The sequence below is a fragment of the Gigantopelta aegis genome, chromosome 4 (assembly GCF_016097555.1).
Source record: "Gigantopelta aegis isolate Gae_Host chromosome 4, Gae_host_genome, whole genome shotgun sequence".
Classification (NCBI taxonomy): domain Eukaryota; kingdom Metazoa; phylum Mollusca; class Gastropoda; order Neomphalida; family Peltospiridae; genus Gigantopelta; species Gigantopelta aegis.
Genome location: NC_054702.1, coordinates 19,963,406 through 19,984,979, shown reverse-complemented (window position 1 = coordinate 19,984,979; position 21,574 = coordinate 19,963,406). Strand labels below are relative to the sequence as shown.

Below are 21,574 nucleotides of genomic sequence, written 5' to 3'. Positions count from 1 at the left end.
GAACCCAATTGTTCCCCCCACTTTTTCCTTGCAAATGACGCCCATGAAATTAGCAACTATGTTCTTGCTAATCAATAATATGATGATATAATTGAATAATAAACCTTTAAAAATAGAGCAAGTTGGGGGGGGGGGGAGTTTACGTGGGAAAGTATTCAGAACATTTGGCTTTTCTGGAACTAAACATTTACCACAGTCAATTAATTCATAGCTGGGATGTGTAACAAACATTTGGCATAAAGAAGTTTCAATGGATAAGGTTCATTGTCAGTTATGAAAATGATTAAAATATATACCTGAAGATCTCTGTTTTTGTATATATTTATCATATTAATTTTGTTCACAGCTTATTTTTAAGACTTAATGGCAAAAAGAATTAAAGAAAACAAAAATGAAATAAGTGTGTATGTGTGTGTATGTGTATGTGTATGTGTATGTGTGAGTGTGTGTGTGTGTGTGTGTGTGTGTGTGTGTGTGTGTGTGTGTGTGTGTGTGTGTGTGTGTGTGTGTGTGTGTGTGTGTGTGTGTTTCTCAGTGTATTTTTCAACATCAAAGTAACATATTACTTCTAGTGAGAAAATACAGATTAATCATGAATGAATGTCAAACTTTTCAGTTTCTAATGAGATTAGACAGAAAAATAAACTATAACATTGAGGTCATCCTTCTAAAAGATACTGATTTCATGTAACCCAACTGACCACTTTCAGAGAGGACTGACTGTTAATTGTTTTTGTAATTTTTCTGTTTTAATATTACCAATAGAATAAAGAAAGATACTAACAATTTAAAAATGACACAAAAAACATGCTAAAGTTTTTTCTACAAATGACAACATAAAAGGACCCAGAAAAATAAACAGGTTCTCAAATGGTACTGAATATTGTATTGATGAACTGGAGTAAATTTGACTTCTTGGTGATTGTAATTAGTTGTTATTTTTTTAAAAACTTTTAATATGGTGCCCACAGCTATCTTCATATATCATATATCAAAAACAAAAAAATCTTAAACTTTGAGAATGCATCTTTATGATATTCATATAAAAAGTTATCTTGGCATCTGTTTAGAACTCAGTCCAGACATCTTAAATTCAGAGTTAATCATTACCATGACAAAATAACAAATACAAATGTAAAAAATAAACATAAATTGCATTGAACAGTAGAACATGTGAGAACCAATTTACTGAGTTTTCCTAGGCCCATGTGAAATATCATACCTCCAAATCCATATCATCAGACTGAATAAAAATTAGAATAAAAGTTTAACCAAAACAATTTTGAAGCATATAATGAATCTGACTGAAATCAGATCTTGTATCTTAACATCACTCCATCTTGGTTTGTGTTAGATGAGCTGACATTAGTCAATGCCTGTTCATGTCACAGAGATAAAGACCTAAAGTCGGAATGTCCAGAAAGATTTGATTTCAGTTAGATTAGCATATAAATAAACCATTCTTGCAACAGACCATCAAAGGAATCCCCAATAATTACTGTTAAACATTTGGGCAAAAAAACAGCATTCTAAATTTTTTATGCACAAGACTTAGTGACTAAGTGCAAAAACCTTTGGTGAATTTTATTTCTGCATGCAATTAATGTCCACTTCTGTATTAGAGTAATGTAATTTACTAAAAATAAGCTAAAATAAGTATTTTTAAAACAAAATGATGAAATATGTTGGGCATTAAATTCAAGCATGCCATTTTTTTGTTGCTTCCCTTTCCTCTTTCAAATTGAAAAAAAATGAACTAAATAAAACCATACATGCATATGGTTAGGAAGCATATAAAATTGAATTTAAAAAAAGCAACCCTCAATTTTAAAAAACTTTAAAAGTAAAGCAAGTTATTTTCTTTTTCTCTTGTAAGCTAAAACATATTAACGAAATAACAATACTCTCAAGAAACAAAAAAAACTGTAACAAAAAAAACCCCATTAAAATTGTCACCTTTTTGGGGTTCAGGGGGAGCAATCTGCGACATGCCTTTTTGTGAAGGATTGATGCCAGTGGCTCAAAACCATCAACCTAAAAAATAAATTTAAGCAAAAATAAATTCAAGAAAAACTTTTGCTACTTCCAAATCTAAAATGTCATCACAATGAATAGAAATGCACATAAAAAGTTTGTGCATTGAAAAAACTACTAATTTTTAAAACCAACATATTAAGATATTATTTATAATCTTCTCAATGCATAAGTATAATTTAAAGTACAGTTAAACCTCTCAAAACCGAACCCTCTGTCAACCGGAATTCCCTCAAAATTGGACATTTTTTGCGGCCCCTTTTTAAATATCTGGATAAATAAACTGGAATTTTTACTTGGTGCCTAGGATGTTCGGTTTTGAGGAGTTTCACTGTATAACCAATTATTCTGTTGTATAGTGCTTAAGCTGGACACAAATTAATTACACCTGTTTGATAAAATGGTTATGAAATATTGCAGTCTTTGTCAAATAAAATATGACAGGATAAATGTTTGATACATGTCCTGAATTCTGATAATTAATATTTTTAAACAAACCTAATCCATATCTGAATAATTTAAATGTTGTCTATATTGTGATAATAAAAATGTTAAAGGCATAACCCTAATTATTAGGCAGTATAAAATACTTTTGGCTATGACAGCCTTTTTGTATCATTAAATTACACATTACTTAAAATATTTGCTTAAATAATCAATTTTGAAAAATAATTGTGTTTTTTAAACTGTTTTATAAGTTTGCTTAATGCATTTTATGTGAAGGATGAAATATATTTTATGTGAAGGATGTATCACATTTTATGTGAAGGATGAAATACATTTTATGTGAAGGATGTATCACATTTTATGTGAAGGATGAAATATATTTTATGTGAAGGATGTATCACATTTTATGTGAAGGATGAAATATATTTTATGTGAAGGATGAAATATATTTTATGTGAAGGATGAAATACATTTTATGTAAAGGATGAAATACAACTTATGTGAAGGATAAAATGTATTTTAGGTGAAGAAAAAATGCATTTTATGTAAAGGAAAAAAGGTACATGGCTCAGAAACTATGATCAGTGACTTTAAGATTTGCTTATTTTCACTAACAGCTGCAGTACAACTACCACATGACACAGAATAACAATCACCTGAACTCTCAGCCGGTGTAGGTCAAGGCTGTTTCCAGACAGGTAGTCCTCGTCATCATCAAAGGTGTACGCCCCCGCACTCACCAACATGTGACCAGCATCAGCCAATACCTTCTCCACAAACCCTCGCGAGTCTGGCGTGCTGTTAATGGGAAAACATCAACCTCTGTTAGCACAAATATACTGAGTATTTTGAGAGTACTGCTAAAGCAATACATGTCCCATACCAAAATCTCCTGAGTACAAGAGCTATAACTTTTATCAAAATGGGTAAATAGCCATGAAAGTCAAACTTGATCTGTAACAGTACATGATAAAGCTATACATAACATGTCAGCTCAGTATCTTGAGCCATTGTGACACAAATGTCTGCACAACTAAATGTGGAACAGATAGACAGACAGACAGACAGAAAAGCAGAACAGTAATGAAACCTATAGTCCCTACTGGTTGGACTGATATGGGTCTAATAAAGGAGCACATGGTATTGTAGACCATATTTCAGTTACTATGTCATCTTACAAAGTCACCGGCCTCGGTGGTGTCATGGTTAGTCCATCGGTCTACAGGCTGGTAGGTAGTGGGTTTGGATCCCTGTCGAGGCATGGAATTTTTAATCCAGATACCGACTCCAAACCCCGAGTGAGTGCTCCGCAAGGCTCAATGGGTAGGTGTAAACCACTTGCACCGACCAGTGATCCATAACTGGTTCAACAAAGGCCATGGTTTGTGCTATCCTGCCTGTGGGAAGCACAAATAAGAGATCCCTTGCTGCCTGTCATAAAAAGAGTAGCCTATGTGGTGACAGCAGGTTTCCTCTAAAAAAAAACAGTGTCAGAATGACCATATGTTTGACGTCCAATAGCCGATGATAAGATAAAAAATCAATGTGCTCTAGTGGTGTTGTTAAATAAAACAAACTTTACTTTCTTACAAAGTCCTGGAAAAGCCCCCAGGTCAGAATTCATCGCTATAGTTAAACATTCCTTCCTTTTTTTACTTCCTTTTTTTTTTTTACAAAGTACTAAAAACCCAAGTCTAGCTCTGGCACTTGCCAAGTTCACCAACTGTGATTTTAAGAACAATTAGTAAATTTTATTATAATTTGGTCAAATAATTTCATATGATAATTTCATTGATTTTTTATCTTATCATCAGCTATTGGACGTCAAACATATGGTCATTCTGACACTGTTTTTTTGCAAGAAAACAATTAGGTTTCTGTAATTTTTGAAAGTTTAATATATAATATGGTGAAATCTTCTGTTCACTCAGAAATGCCCTAACTTACTCGTCTTTCTCTGTGCAGTCTTCATCACAGATAATCTCAATGTCGTCCTCACTCCCAGAACTCATTATCTGGTTGTTCTCGCCGGCCTTCAAGATTGTACAGTTCTTAACATGGTCATTGCGAATCTGGAAAAAGAAGAAAGGAAGGAAGTGTTTTATTTTTAACAACACAATCAAGACATTTTATTTTTCAGTAATATGGTGTTAAACATATGGTTGAAGACAACATAGATATTGAGAGGAAACCCGCTATCAAAAACTTCATATGCTACTATTTTCAATTAGCAGCAAGGGATCTTTTATATGACAGGATAGCACATACCATGGCCTTTGATATACCAGCTGTGGTGCACTGGCTGGAACGAGATTTGGAAAAAAGCTCAGACAAAATGGTTATAATACATTATAGACTTAATTTTCAACTTTCTACTCCTCGACATTTTAAAAAGTGCAAATTTTTACTTAAATGAGGTTTCAAGGGAAAAACAAATTCACCATGCAAGTCCATATAAAAAATAACAAAATGTAATTACATAGCAAACTTGCATTTTTAATACGTATGATAAAAAAGGCCAAAAAGTAAGAAAATATTTGTAAAAACATTGTGCAAAATAAGTAAAATGGTAAGAATTTAGTTTTATACCGTATTAAACATAGATATCATAATGGCAGACATCCCAGCTGTGTTTGATATATTAGCTGACCACATGTGAAGTCAGTGGTTTATAGGATGTGCAGAGGAGGATCTAGGGGGCCCCCTACATTTGCGACAGTTATATATTTTAACATTTATTAATTTTCATTAAAGTTCCCTTGGCATTTCGCCTCATGTCATTGCCCCCCCCCAAATGGATTTTCTGGATCCACCACTAACATGAGAAAACCTGTTGTTTTGTTGTGTGGTAAGGTGAAGTGAGGATTTAATAGAACAATAAAACAAGTAAAAGAGGTTATTCTAAGCCTAATGATATATGATGATTCGTTTTTTACTTTCGGTGATAAAATGATATAATAAAGACTATTCTATGCTAAACCATAATTATAAATCAATGTCTACCTTCCAATCAGGATGCAGTGTCATTGTAATGTGAACACCAAGCTGGAAATAATGAAACAAGAACTTTATTAATTATCGACAGACAAGACATAAGACAGGTACAGACACAATACAGATACAGGTCAAAGAGAGATATAACAAAATTAAGGGCATAAAAATTATCATTAGTAAATTGGCAGCCAAATAAATTGCAACAAATAAATAAAGGAGCATTCCATATCAAATTTGTTTAGTTCAGATGCAAATAAATTACATACATGTATAAACATGTATAACAAAACAAATTAATTTTAAAAACAATTATGTCATTGGTTCCTGCGTAGTTTAATGGTCTCTCACCTCATTATTGACTTCAAAAGCTGGAAGATTTCTTGCAACACACAAGTCAGAGTCTGCTGGGGTGGCTAAAGCCTAAAAATTAAAAAAACAAAACATTTACTATTTATTTAACATGAAACATTGTTAATAGTGAATCCTCTGCAATATCAAGCATTGAAAACAAACATTACTAATGGTGTATTTAAAAGCAATCCCTGATATGAACAGAGAATACTACATGAGTGGACATTAGATACCATTTATCTTATCACAAGTTGTTTTAAAACATCGAATTAGCAAAAGCAAGTTGGATGCATTTTAAAACAAGTTGTAAGATAAATGGTATCTAACTGACATGAGTGTAGTATTCTATTTGTTCTTCAAAAACAGGTTGTCATGATTTTTTAAAAATTAAAATTTATCAATCATTGGTTGTTTTTACTTTGGCAACTGAGTCATCACCATGGACCAGCCAATTTAGGCATGTATGTAGAGGTGGGGGGGGGGGGGGGAGTTGCAAGAAAATTTTCTTTTTTCTAAACTTTGCTCACAACTGTCTAGACCCCCCCCCCCCACCACTTACAATTTCCTGCAAAAGCACCTGCAATCAGTCATATCTAAACTGATCTTCCACATGGGGATAAATATCTCTAAAGGAAATCTTTACCAAAGGTATATAACAAAGACATTTACTGTTATGTGATCCAACATAATATTCTATTTAATGTTTAAAGGCATTGTTAATCTGGATTACAATGTTCACTTTTTGTCTAATACTGTCATCAGAGATTTATCTAGGTCTTCTGTGGGTTCGAACATAGACCCTGAAAGTGACACTAAAAATTCATAATTTTTATACAAACAATTCCCAATATATACTTGTATATATCTGTTTCAATAAATTAATTCAACAGTGGTGTCTGGATTATTCAGTGGCCTGAAAAAAATATCCTAAGTATGATTTACTAATGCTAATTTTCCCATTCCCATCAGACAGGGGACCCTGGCTAAAACTCATGGATAAATCCCTAGGCATATAAACAACAATGATGTGTGACCCACTGACCTGCATGACGTCTTTGATTACGCTGATTGCCTGCGGCGTGACATTGAGCAACAGCTGATCCTGTGAGTCGACGATGAGGTAGATGCAGGATCCCGACATGTCATCATCGTCACCTTCAGTCACCATGCCATCGGTTTCATCAACACCCAGCGCACCTGCAATAGACAAAACATTTACATTTTATTAGTTCAGTAGAAACACTTAATATGCATGTTATTATTATGTTCAGCAGAAACAGAGGTTAAAGTTTGTTTTGTTTAATGACACCACTAGAGAACATTGATTAATTAATCATCGGCTATTGGATATTAAACATTTGGTAATTCTTACTTGTAGTCATCAAAGGAAACACAGTACAATTTTTCCATTAGCAGCAAGGAATCTTTTATATGGACTTTCCCACAGACAGGAAAGCACATACCACGGCCTTTGACCAGTTGTGGTGTACTGGTTGGAAAGAGAAAAAAAAAACCCAAATCAAATGCATCCACCGAGGTGGTTCAATCCTGTGATGCAAGCACTTCAAGCGAGCACTCAACCGACTGAGCTAAATCCCGCATTTTATTATTATACTCAGCAGAAACACGTAATATGCAAGTTATTATTAGACTCAATTACTATAATTTACAAACTAAAACACTTATGAATCAATGTTATTGTTATACTATATTCTAATTAATTTGATGGCTAATTATACTATTCTAATTAATTATATGTATATGCCTAATTATACTGTCCACTTAATATGCATTATTGTAATTAATACAGGGGATCTATTTATATATTATTTCTTAATTTTAGTCTTAAAAGGAGTTGTAGGGTACAAATTAGTTGCAGAAAATTTCGGAATAAAACCACAAAAAGAGGAAGTGGTTCAACAACAACAATAATAATAATAATAATTTAATAATAATAATAATGATGACAATGATGATGATGATGATGATGATGATGATGATGAAAGTAATAATTTTAAAATAATAAAACAATTATAATACAAAAAATTTAATAAATAAAAATAATGATGATGATGATGATAACATTCATTTCAACTTATTTTCATGCTTATATCCAATTAAGTTTCAAGCACACTGTCCTGGGCACACACCTCAGTTATTTGAGCTGTCTGTCCAGGACAGTGGGTTAGTTGTTAGTTGGTTAGTAAGAGAGAAGAGGGTGTAGTGGCCTTACACCTATCCACTGAGCACTTAAGAACTTGCTCTGGGTTGGAGCCAGTACTGGGTTGCAAAGTGTTTTCTTGTTTAATTGGTCTTTTCTTTCCGTGGCCTGTACCTGTGGCTCTTGATTGGCAGGTGTATATTTAGACGGTCCCTAGACACTGTGTCTAGACACACTAAAAAGACGTCTCTTTTATTAAGATCACAGGGTATTGTGTGATAACCTCAAATTGTAATGGACTTTACCAGCTTTATTACTGTAAGTAATTCTGTGAAACCCTTGATTAAGTAGACTTTCCCATCTAAAATCACAAAATTGACCAATTACGTAGTCCCAGAGAAAAGAAAATTATCACTTGGGTATCGTGAGTGGTCGTTTTTGCTCGAACGTATCCTACTAATAGGCCTAATAATATGCATTTTTTCTTTGGATTTTTTAAAAGAAAAAAATACTATAACTCCATTTCGTTATATTGATGCAAACTGAAATATATTTAGTTAAATAGTTTATTATACAATCAAGTCATTTATGTTGTTTTACAAGTCAGGTTGATGAAAGCGAAGTGCCTTGTCGTAAATTAGAGCATTTGTTTACACTGTGCATAATAGAGAAGTTGGACCTGAGCTGACGTCACTTCGCCCCAAGCTATACCACCAGGTGTCACAAAAACGAAACAAAATGGCTGCCCCCAGTTAGCAGGAATAATCACGTTTTTTTATTAATTCTAAAATTACGCGTTTTTCATTTGTTAAAGTGTCAGTATGTGTTGGTGGTCCGGGTATGCATCTTTCCAACACATAAGGCTCTTGTTGGAGTTTAGTGTACCTTTAACCACTGTGCCACTGAGGCCGGTGATCATAACAATAAAAATAACAACTGTTACAACAACATAAAGAAGCAATCACAAGGAATTCCAGAACGTTGATAACTGAAGCAAAATAATGCATCTTGATACCTGTTTAAAAATTTAAATATAACAATACCAATAAGAACAACAACAACAATAAAAAAAATAATAATAAAAAATCTGCTATAAAAAAGCATCAGGATAAACAGCACAAAGCACAAACAAACAATCCGACCATTACATCAAATAAACTAAAAAAGAACAGAACAAAAATGAAGAGCAGCAAGGCCATGGAAGTGAATTCACAGAGACAACAGCACTGTGACAACACGGTCCTAACCAGCAGACATGTGGACTGGTCCTCTGGACGTGATGAAAACCGGTTTGTCAAGAGAAGTGTCAAAGAGGTCATCCGTGTCCTCTGCCTCGCTGACATCAGCATCGCTGCTGTCGCTGCTGAAGATGCTACCCAGTTTGTTGGTGATGTTCTGGATGAAGTTGTCTGGTTCTGAGTCTGACTCACCCTGTATACTACTGTGGTGACTCAGAGACCCTGAAACACAAGTCCTGCTCCATCAAACACTAATGACACTATGCACAGACAATAAGACATCAGTATCTGTTGAAGGTGATTTACCTATCTAGACCATTAAACGCAGTCCCAAGATGGTTTGCCAAATGTATTTAATGAGTGAGACCCTGAAACACAGTGCAACTCCATCAAATACTAATTAAACTATGCACAGACAATAAGACATCAGTACCTGTTGAAAATCTCTGATTTACCTTGTAAGTTGTTTGTCAAATGTATTTAATGAGCGAGAATCTGAATCAGTCCAACTCAATTAAGTACTTACACATGAGAATGGCACATGGAAACAATTTGCCAAATGTATCTTACAAACAAGATCCTAAAAAACCATTCCTGCTCCATAAATATGAATGACAAAACCAATGTCCAAATCAAAAGAGCTACCCTTGTCCTGTTACTTTATTAACATGTCTATATTCAATTAAAATTCAGGCACGTCCATGCCCAGTTAGTCTCTGGCATAACCAATGACTTGGCATGGGATGACTGTTACCATGAAGCACTGCTATGTGCTCCATCCTACCCCATGAAACACTTGTCAGGCTATACACAGAATAATGTACGAGTGTCCAGAGGTTCCTAATTATATGAGCTTGAAACAATAGTACCACTCCATCAAACACTTAAATAGATAATCAAACATTTAAATAGAGAATACTACATGAGTTCAATAACCCAAAACACAATTCCAACTGCATGAAGCTCTCATGGTACAAGGCTAAAATAACTATTTCTTGCATATTTCTGTTACTGATAAATCAACCTCCAGATGGGATTTGAACCAGAGACAATTCACCCTATGAGTGGTTTGTCAAATGTATCTAGCAAGTGATATCCTGACACACAAGTCTTGCTTCATCAAGCACTTATGAGGCTATATGGGTTTGTCAAATGTATCTAGCAAGTGATATCCTGACACACAAGTCTTGCTTAATCAAGCACTTATGAGGCTATATGGGTATGGGTACTTTTTTTACATGCCCATATCCAAAAATAGGTTCAGGCATGCCCATCCCGGATCCAATCTCTGACTTTGCCAGGAACCGAGAATAAAACAACAGTGCAGCTTGCAGATGATTTTTGCCAGATTTATTTAAAGAGCAAGATACTGTTTCAACATGCACTTATGAGGCTTCGTATTCAACTTCCTGAGGAAATTTCTGAATAATATTTCTCCAAGACATAAATCAACTTCCAGGGGAGATTTCTTAATTATATTTCTCTAACCTATAAATCAACTTCCAAAGCAGATTTCTGAATAGTATTTCTCTAACACATAAATCAACTTCCAGAATATATTTCTGATTCTGAAAAGCAGTAATATTTCTAAAACACATAAATCAACTTCCAAAGGGATTTGAACCAGAGATCCTCTATGCCAGAATCAAATGCTCTTCCAGCTGAACCAACACAGAATTTAACACTTGATTTTCTTGCTCATCTCAAAATAAAATTCAAGCATGCTAATTAATGGTTAATGGTTAGTGGTTAGTGAGAGAGAAGTCAGTGTTAAGACTTGTTGGGGATTTGAACCCAGTATCTACCAGCCTCAAGTCCAATAGCTTAGCCCTTTATACAAACAGTTCCACACTTAATCCATGTCCTGGACAAACAGCCCAGGTACAGAGATTGTGTCCAGAACAACAAGCTAGAAACTTAGACAGACAGGAAAATTAGTTTAAGTTTTTTTTACACAAATGAATAATATAAAATACCCATATGAATTGTTATGTCAAAGTCGATTAATAGTGTTAGTCATATATATATATATATATATATATATATATATACACACACACACACACACACACACACACACACACACACACACACAAAAACACACACACACATATATATATTAATTAAGGAACAAAATGTATCCAAATATTAAATAAAAATATAAAACAAATTAATTTGTTTTAATTCACAATAGAAAAATAAGATAACAATAGTTATTTATGCTACATTAGGCCACCTAAAAAATTAGTTGGTGATCAACCTTTTTCTGTCAAACAATGTTGATGAGATAGGATTTATTGGGATTTTTTAATTTTTGATAATGTATAAGGCAAGGAATAATTTTCTAAGCATGGTTTTATTCTTAAAAGCTTTAGAATCTTCAATTGGACTCATTGCATGGCATGGCACGAGATTTGTACATTATTTTATTCGCAATCCTAATAACTTTTTCAATGTTTCTCATCATTTTGTTGAGAATTTTGAACTGCAAAGGCATGGTACAAGATTTGAACATTATTAGAACGTGAAGATATTTCTTTTATTTGGGATTATAAATTTTAAAACTCTTTTATGGTACTCTCTTATGGGAATGATCACCAACTGTAGGCTAATGCAGCTGTACTTTAAACTACACTATGCTCTAGTTATGCTAAAGGAAGCTTTCTGTTATTGTAACATATTTCTAATAATGACTACAAATGCATTCTAATGATTCAAATTATGTATCAATTACATTATTTTGCTTAAAATATTTAATGTTTCTTGTCACAGTAATGTTTGTTGTAACTTAATAAAACTGGATGTATCCTCCCTACAATTTCATACATATTAAAGTATTAGGAAATTCCTGTTTGAGCTACTATAAACATCAGGACGAGAAACATTAGATATACAATCATTAATATTCTAAATGAGAAAATGTAATTACTATTTAATGTTAATCATTAAGAAACCTTTATTACTCCAAAACATGATACAATGGGTGAAAAATCAATAATGTCTCTTTAACCGATAAATAATTTGTTTGTCAAGGCCAACCTTAAAAAAATAAGTTGCTTGCTTTAAGCAAACTATTAACAATCACTCGACTCACTGGTGTTTTCAGCAATTATTTCTTCCTCCACTTTTCTTCTTCCTTGTTTTGATAAAATATTTTTAAAATGAGAATAACATACTGACTAACCACCTAAACTACTTGTAACATGGTTGGCCAGATTTCACAAAACTAAATCTTTTCTTTTTAAGGATGGTCTTACTCTGAACATAAAGCCAAAGTTAGCAAGCCATGCTATGATTAATGTACTAGTATAATATTATATGTATTACATTTCTACTTTTGATGCATTCCTAACATGCACAGCACAATAAACTGATCTATGAATGATGCTTCCATAATGACACAATTATATTTAATGTAATTAGTATGGATGCACATCCCTCCTCTCCCCCCCCCCCCTTTCCTGTCATGGACGGAGGAGCCATGACAGGCGTGCGCTACAACAGCTTGTTCTGAATGTGCACGTAAAACCCTATGACATGACATGACATGGATGCACATGCAGTTAAATCTGTTGAAAACCAGGAACAAGGGACACATGTTAATGCAAGATTAAGAAGTTAAAACTGTTGAAAACCAGGAACGAGGCAGCCATGTTAATGAAAGATTAAGAAATCATAGCCTTTCAACATGGGCTGATGAGACTGAAGAAAAAATGTATATTAACACTGTCCTTTATATAGGCATCAGAATTGGGAGGCCAGGGGGCACTGGACCCACCCCCCTCCCTTACTCTGAATATGGAGGGGCCAAGAGGTTGGTGTTGGCCATCTAAATATGGATGAATATATGTATTTTTAACTCCGAAAGTTGACAAGGATGTAGGTAATAATTCTACAAAGTTGATTATAAACATTCTAAATTGTTTTATAACAAATATGTATATCTAAATACTGTAAGTCATGAAATTAATGCGAGCAAGTAATTAATGCGAAACATGCGGCGAACACATCGACGCAATAATAACTTGACGCATTTTGTTTAGTCTCATTCCCAATACAAAAAATGTGCAGGATTTTACTATAATACTTCTAAATAAAATAAAACTTTTATAATATAAAGATGAAACAAAATACAAAAACAATTTTTGTTAAACGTCTTTTTGTGAATACTTCAAGAATCTTTCTTTCGTTTCGATGTTGCCATTCTATTTTCACTTTCCTGGAATATCATAGCGGTTATATAATACAGTGATGTTCCAAATGTTTTGTTTTTAAAAAGCTCATTTTGCGATGTGAATATTTTTCAAATTTTCTTACACTTCTGGATTACTGTAAACATTTAAACTGTTTTGAACATTTGTAAAATTATAATCAACAAATTTTATTACCAAATATATTCCTTTAAAAATAAAACAGTAGAAAATTATATAACCGTAACCAACAATCCATGCATATTTCTTCAAACCATTTGGCTCAACTCTATACATGGCATTTAATTTAGACTGGTCGCAAGTTGTCACTGTTGCAATATATCGCATTTGTTAACGTCTATTCCTGTGCTGCGCATCAAGTGTATAAAATCAGTCTAAAACATTTGTTAGAATAATACGTCTGCGTTAGCGTGAAATATTGTGCCCTGTAATAGCAAACCTTTTATTCCTACTGGTGGATTAATTAGAAGCAATCACCACACAAAAGTGCGAGGCATACCCTTAACAATAATTACACTACTTTAAGTAATTAGGGCTTCCTGGTCGACCCACCATGCGATTAGCTTGTTTTTTATGTGACTTTTGCCCGAAGGATTAATAAAAATACGCATTTTTGTTCACTCATGTACGGATGCAATAATATCATGACATATTAATTACATGATTTACAGTAACCTTATATTTAATAATTGGCCCCTCCGGTTTGCCCTGCAATCCCACCCAGTTACTGGCATCTTTCGATGTCTGTGCTTTTTTCTACAGACAATGGAATTTTACACCGATGTACAAACACTGATAGAAGGATTATGATATATTAGTCAATGAAGGGCATAGATAAACTTTAAACTGGCCAAATGATGGGCTCTCCATTCATTAGGAACAAACATAATTGTATTCATATTTAACTGGGAGAAGACATGAATACCTTTTTAAAAATATCAAATTCAAATCCCAAATGATTCTCATTTCCAGAGCTCAATATTCCAATGACTCCTTTGCTCAGAGCCCCAATAATTCCCTTGACCAGTACCCAGTATGCAATGACCGTGTCCCTCAGGGCCCCAATAATTCCCTTGACCAGTACCCAGTATGCAATGACCGTGTCCCTCAGAGCCCCAATAATTCCCTTGACCAGTACCCAGTATGCAATGACCGTGTCCCCCTCAGGGCCCCAATAATTCCCTTGACCAGTACCCAGTATGCAATGACCGTGTCCCTCAGGGCCCCAATAATTCCCTTGACCAGTACCCAGTATGCAATGACCGTGTCCCTCAGGGCCCCAATAACCCCTTGGACAGGACCCAGTATGCAATGACTGTGTCCCTCAGGGCCCCAATAATTCCCTTGACCAGTACCCAGTATGCAATGACCGTGTCCCTCAGGGCCCCAATAACCCCTTGGACAGGACCCAGTATGCAATGACTGTGTCCCTCAGGGCCCCAATAATTCCCTTGACCAGTACCCAGTATGCAATGACCGTGTCCCTCAGGGCCCCAATAATTCCCTTGACCAGTACCCAGTATGCAATGACCGTGTCCCTCAGAGCCCCAATAATTCCCTTGACCAGTACCCAGTATGCAATGACCGTGTCCCCCTCAGGGCCCCAATAATTCCCTTGACCAGTACCCAGTATGCAATGACCGTGTCCCTCAGGGCCCCAATAATTCCCTTGACCAGTACCCAGTATGCAATGACCGTGTCCCTCAGGGCCCCAATAACCCCTTGGACAGGACCCAGTATGCAATGACTGTGTCCCTCAGGGCCCCAATAATTCCCTTGACCAGTACCCAGTATGCAATGACCGTGTCCCTCAGGGCCCCAATAACCCCTTGGACAGGACCCAGTATGCAATGACTGTGTCCCTCAGGGCCCCAATAATTCCCTTGACCAGTACCCAGTATGCAATGACCGTGTCCCTCAGGGCCCCAATAACCCCTTGGACAGGACCCAGTATGCAATGACTGTGTCCCTCAGGGCCCCAATAATTCCCTTGACCAGGACCCAGTATGCAATGACCGTGTCCCTCAGGGCCCCAATAACCCCTTGGACAGGACCCAGTATGCAATGACTGTGTCCCTCAGGGCCCCAATAATTCTCTTGACCAGGACCCAGTATGCAATGACTGTCGCTCAGAGCCCCAATAACCCCTTGGACAGGACCCAGTATGCAATGACTGTGTCCCTCAGGGCCCCAATAATTCCCTTGACCAGGACCCAGTATGCAATGACTGTCGCTCAGAGCCCAATAACCCCTTGGACAGGACCCAGTATCCAATGATTCTATTACTCTGGGCCCCAATAATTCCTTGGTCAGGATCCAGTATGCAATGACTCTGTCACTTAGAGACCCAATACCTCCTTGGCTAAAACCCAGTTATATCCAATGAATCTGTCACTCAGGGCACCAATACTTGCCAATACCCATATGACCATTTTGTTCAGATCCCTTAAAACCACCCCTATCTAAGCTAGTCATCTACTGGTTACACAGGCAAGACACAAGGACATGCAACATAATTCCTTGGCCAGAACCCAGTTTCCAATGACTCTGTCAAGCAGGGCCCCAATACATTCTTTTGACCAATAACCTAATGACCATTTTGTTTAGATCCCCTAAAGCCACCTCTATCTAAGCTAGTCATCTACTGGTTACACAGGCAAGACACAAGGACATGCAACATAATTCCTTGGCCAGGACACAGTTTCCAATGACTCTATTACCCAGGGCCCCAATACTTGCCAATATGCTAATCATCATTTTGCTCAGATCCCCTAAAGCCACCTCTATCTAATCTAGTCATCTACTGGCTACACAGGCGAGACACAAGGACATGCAACATAAAATACCCAAGTGTTTCTCACTGCTGAGTCGTGACTTGCGTAGCGACCGGCGTCGAATGACCATCATGTCCGTCCCCGTGTCAGAGTCCGTCTCCGAGCTGCTCGATCGGATGCGCGCCTTGTGCATCAGGTTCTGAACCTCATTCTGCAGACCGTCCGGAATGTCCAGTTCACCGTCGTTATAGTTACACGCCATCGGAAATCCTTTTGTTCTCACAACCTGGTGGTTAAAACCTTTTACTTAAATGTTTATTTAATTAATGTTTAAATCATTAGGCACCTACATATTGTGATGTTGTACTGAATTTTAGTGTATGTTACATAAAAAAAAATTAAATTGTAAAACACAAAATTGAAATTGACTTTGTTTCCACTGAAAATGTTGAGACATACCTGTATTTATGAATTGTAGACACTAACTACTCCCACCCCCTCCACCCCACACACGCAGATTATGGGGATCCGTTTAAGATATTACTATATTGAGCACTGGTATTTAATCCTTTTGTAGTACATTTTTGTCTAAGGGAGTTGAAAATTACTCTCTTTGACCTAGTCTCAGGGGAGTGCTGGGCAGCCAAAGTAATAGCTCCCTGTAAACGACAAGGTCTGAATTATATGCATAAATTTGTTGGGTTTTATTTATTTACAGGGCTCAAACTTGCGAATTTTCACCCATAGCAATTTTGAGCCTGACTACAGCAATTTTGAGCCTGCCTACAGCAATTTTGAGCCTGCCTACAGCAATTTTTAAAAAAGTGACTTTTGCAGAAAATAAACATTACTGAAAGATTATTTTGCTGTATGTAGATGTAATTCATAAGTATACATTTTAAACACTGGCAGATAATGTACACCCATTTTTATTCATTTAGCCTTCACTGAGCTTTTCTAACAGCAATAATTTGTATCCTGCAGCTCAAAAGTGCTGTGAGTGATGCTCCCGACCTATGGCAAAGTATGTCTCAAGCCATCCTTAAGTTAGAGCCCTGTATGTGTTTTGCCTACCTTGATGAGAACCTCCCATGGCCTGTAGACTCCTTCCTTGTCCATGACTGGTTCTATGAGCGGTTCCCAAACGTCCAGCTTCTCATTGAAGTAAAACATCTCCACGTGAAACTCACCTTCTATGTGCAGCTGTAACAAGTACATTCAGAAATATTAAAACTAGAGTGGTGATGTCATGGTGTCACGTATACAGGAACATATGTATGGGTAAGATGCAACAACTCATCGCAAGGGGTTAATAAGTACATCTTACTTTATATTGAATTTCTTATTTCTTGTTCTAATAGTTTGTTATTGCACTGTTTGTGAGTATAAGTGAATGTTTTGTCAACACGTAATTTGACCTGTTAATAACATGTGTGTGCATGCATGCATTCATGTGTGTATTGTAAAGACCTTATTAGACCAGTGAGCGATGCATGTGTGTGTATTGTAAAGACCTTATTAGACCAGTCAGTGATGTGTGTGTGTGTATGTGTATTGTAAAAACCTTATTAGACCAGTCATGTGTGTGTGTGTGTACTGTAAAGACCTTATTAGACCAGTCAGCAATGTGTGTGTGTGTGTGTATTGTAAAGACCGTATTAGACCAGTCAGAGATGTGTGTGTGTGTACTGTAAAGACCTTATTAGACCAGTCAGAGATGTGTGTGTGTGTGTGTGTGTGTGTGTGTGTGTGTGTATTGTAAAGACCTTATTAGACCAGTCAGCGATGTGTGTGTGTGTACTGTAAAGACCTTATTAAACCAGTCAGAGATGTGTGTATGTGTATTGTAAAGACCTTATTAGACCGGTCAGTGATGTATATGTGTGTGTGTGTGTGTGTATTGTAAAGACCTTATTAGACCAGTCAGCGATGTGTGTGTGTGTGTGTGTGTGTGTATTGTAAAGATCTTATTAGACCAGTCAGCGATGTGTTTGTGTGTGTGTATTGTAAAGACCTTATTAGATCAGTCAGTGATGTGTGTGTGTCACGGGGATTCTATAATTCCCGTAACCGAATAAAACACGATTATCAAAATCTCTCTCCTAACTGTATATCTATTAGATCTCTCTGTAACAGGCTGTTAAACCTAGTATGGCTCGTCTCTAGGTATGATCAGAGATACGATCTTATATAAAGTATATATAATATAGCACGTTAGTTCTCTAGAAAACACAACAAAAACACAATACACTTTGGAATCTGTATTAATCTACGCTGACAAATGTACAGCCGTAGTAGTAAATTAATAACAACAATAATAACAACCCAGAACTGATCACTTAATTAGTTAATCTCTGGGTGTCTAGTTACACAATATGCGAATCACTTCACCGTTACACCACACCCGCACGTGTGATAATTGAGAAACGCTTACAGGAGAAGTTAATTAATAAAGGAATTACAACACCATTCCTAACTGGTTAATTTATAATTAACCCTTACTACTCGTTCAGTAACGTGTGATAATTTAGGAACGCTTCTTGGGGAACTTAATTAATAAAGGAATTACAGCTCTATTCCTAACGGGTTAATTTTTAATTAACCCTAACTACTCTTCAGTAATCTTGTAACACAGAATTAATACTTATCACAATAAAGACAATAACCTACAGTGTACCTAGGGTCTTCTAGGATGACTGGCTAAGCTTTATATTACCAAATACTCATATAATGTTAGAACAATAAGTCTACGATTTACTTCGTCAGATGACCGAAGACACTGTCTAAAGAATATTGGTATAATACAGTATTAAAATATTTAAGTCACATCAATCACATCAAGGTTATACACAGAGCAGAAATGATATTTACCAAAGTCCAAACGGACTAACGTTCCTCCGGAGCCTTCCTAATCGTTCTCCTAGATCTCTCTAAATTCTAGATATTTATTCCAAAATCAGAATTGGCCTGAGGGAACAAAGCGGCACCTCACGTATCATCTCATAGTCTACCTCGGTATATTTCTCTCTGATCGTCAGACTACTGACGCCATCGTCGCCAAAATCACGGTCGTCGAAACCGCACTCGCAGAGGTATTACGTAACTACTCGCCACATGGCCTCCACAGCGGGACTAAGTGCATATTGGAACGCAAGAATCGCGCGAGAAGTATTACGTAACAAGTTGTCCACCTGGGCTACGGGCAATAAACTGCACACGGCACCCTAACACAATTAAAATCGCCACAGGCGAAACAAATTAAGAGCATGTACCGTGACACACCCCCACCTCAAAAAGGATATTTCCTCTACTCTAGGAATAGGGAAATATACTACATTAACACAAAAAGGTGCGTTAACCGACGCATACGGGCATTTATAACACATGTAATAATAAGGTGACTACCAGTAATCACACTGAGTCTCCGAGTCCCTGGTATACAAAAATAAAATATATATAAACAAAACAGAAATAAAGAATGTCAACACATTATCATAACGTTCAACTTCGGGACAGGGCATCAGCGATTACACTGGATGTGCCCTCGATGTGTCCAATGGTAATTGGGAATTCCTGCAGAAGAAGACTCCATCTCAAAACTCTCTGGTTGGAGGCTTTCATTAGGATGGTCCAGTCCGTCTTCGTCTTCCTGGAACAGCACAGCTCCAGCACCCACGTCACTGGCACCCATAGCTAGCTTGAAAGGCACTCGGTAGTCTGGTGCTGCCATCACGGGAGACGAGTAGCGCCTCTGCTTGAGCCGGTTGAATGACTTCTCGCATTCACCTGACCAATGGAACTTCGTGTTCTTCCTTTTCAGCGTCGCACGTTTTCCAGGTTTTCTCCGATAGGCATGCTGTCGAATCTGTGTAGCGTTGGGTTCCAAGCGCACATCTTGGCTTAAGGTATTGGTAACCGTTGGAAGGTCCCGACAAATGGAAACATTGTCTTGTATCAATGTAGTCAGCTTTGCTCGCTGGGGGTTCAAGTCTGCTAGAATCTGGCCGTTGGCCAACTTGACCTCTGCAGTCTTGACGTCATCACCGGAAATTGAGTGTCTCTCAATTTGGACCGGTCCCTCTGGAACTATCGGCAGTCTGTCAAAATAACCTTTTAGCAAATTGATGTGACAATACCTACTTTTCCTAACCCTATCAGGAGTGTTTATCACATACCCTGTCTCATTAACCCGTTTGTGCACAACATAGGGCCCGAAATACCTATTCTGCACAGAACCCCGTTTAATGGGAAGGTACAGCAGCACCTTATCCCCTGGTTTAAATTCCCGACTCTTAGCCTTCCTATCAAACACTGATTTTATTTTGCTCTGAGCATGGCTCAGTTGCGTCATAGCTAGTTCGGTCGCCGGCAACCTCCGATTTCTAACTCTCTTATTTATTAATGCTCCCTTGTCCACAGTTAACAAGGTAGTGCGAACTGCCAACAAATTTGGATCAGCCCCCTGCTCTAGTACTAACTCTTGTCTAATACAAGGTAAGTCCCCTCTATCAAACACAACTGGTTCAATTCCCCTCTGCGGGAGATCAACAGGTTCCACCACATTTAATTCCTCAGTTGACTTGTCTACAATTTTACTGATAACCTCATCCACTCCAAGTTCATGGCTCACACACGTATCAGACAAATCACAAATATCCTCTGCGTCTTGTGCTAACCTACTGGTCATATCCCTGGTCATTACACAAGCAGGATATTTAATCTCATCAACCTCACACTCTTCTATTGGTAACGTGCTGTCTTTAATTAACAGTTGGTCACATTTCGGCTGACAACACTGACTAGTCAAATCATTTCCCAACAAAACTCCTATGTTTTCAACAGGCAAGTCCTTCACAACACCCATAACGACTGGTCCCGTCACAAACTTCGAACACAAGAAAACCTTATGTAACCGGACAACCATATTTTCTCCAGTAACCGAGGTTAAAACCAAACTACGTCCTATGTCTGAATTTTCAATACCAGCTAAACACTCTTGCGTTATCAGACTCTGACTACACCCGGTATCTCTATAGATTGATATTGGCTTACGACACAACTCTTGTTTCACATCACAAACCATACCAGTGGACACATACGGGTTTACTTTCTCTGCCATGGGACTAACCATTAACTCTCTCGCTAACGGAGCTGACCTCACTAAACCGACCACTTGCGCATTATCGCGTTTCCTTTTAAAACAGTCTCCGATAAGATGGTTATCCTTTTTACAGTAACTGCACTGTGGACGAAAAGTTCGTGCATTGGCTGATAATGCAGGTCTATCCTTACTTTGCCCACCAGGTGCATTCCTTGCCTGACTAGCTGACCAACTAGATGACTCTCCCCGATAGTTACTTTCCC

At 36.9% G+C, this 21,574-nt stretch overlaps 1 protein-coding gene across 1 annotated transcript in view; it reads right to left on the bottom strand.

The window, feature by feature from the left end:
* LOC121369658 (vacuolar protein sorting-associated protein 13A-like) overlaps positions 1–21,574 on the bottom strand; it is a 184,805-nt gene that overhangs the window by 40,625 nt on the left and 122,606 nt on the right. The window contains exons 47-56 of the mRNA XM_041494703.1: positions 17,285–17,413; positions 16,298–16,496; positions 9,235–9,447; positions 6,869–7,023; positions 5,824–5,895; positions 5,485–5,526; positions 4,429–4,553; positions 3,138–3,279; positions 1,957–2,034; positions 1,223–1,243 (exon numbers count right to left, since the gene is read on the bottom strand). Coding sequence (XP_041350637.1) covers positions 1,223–1,243; positions 1,957–2,034; positions 3,138–3,279; positions 4,429–4,553; positions 5,485–5,526; positions 5,824–5,895; positions 6,869–7,023; positions 9,235–9,447; positions 16,298–16,496; positions 17,285–17,413 — 1,176 coding nt within the window. The remainder of the gene's footprint in view (positions 1–1,222; positions 1,244–1,956; positions 2,035–3,137; positions 3,280–4,428; positions 4,554–5,484; positions 5,527–5,823; positions 5,896–6,868; positions 7,024–9,234; positions 9,448–16,297; positions 16,497–17,284; positions 17,414–21,574) is intronic.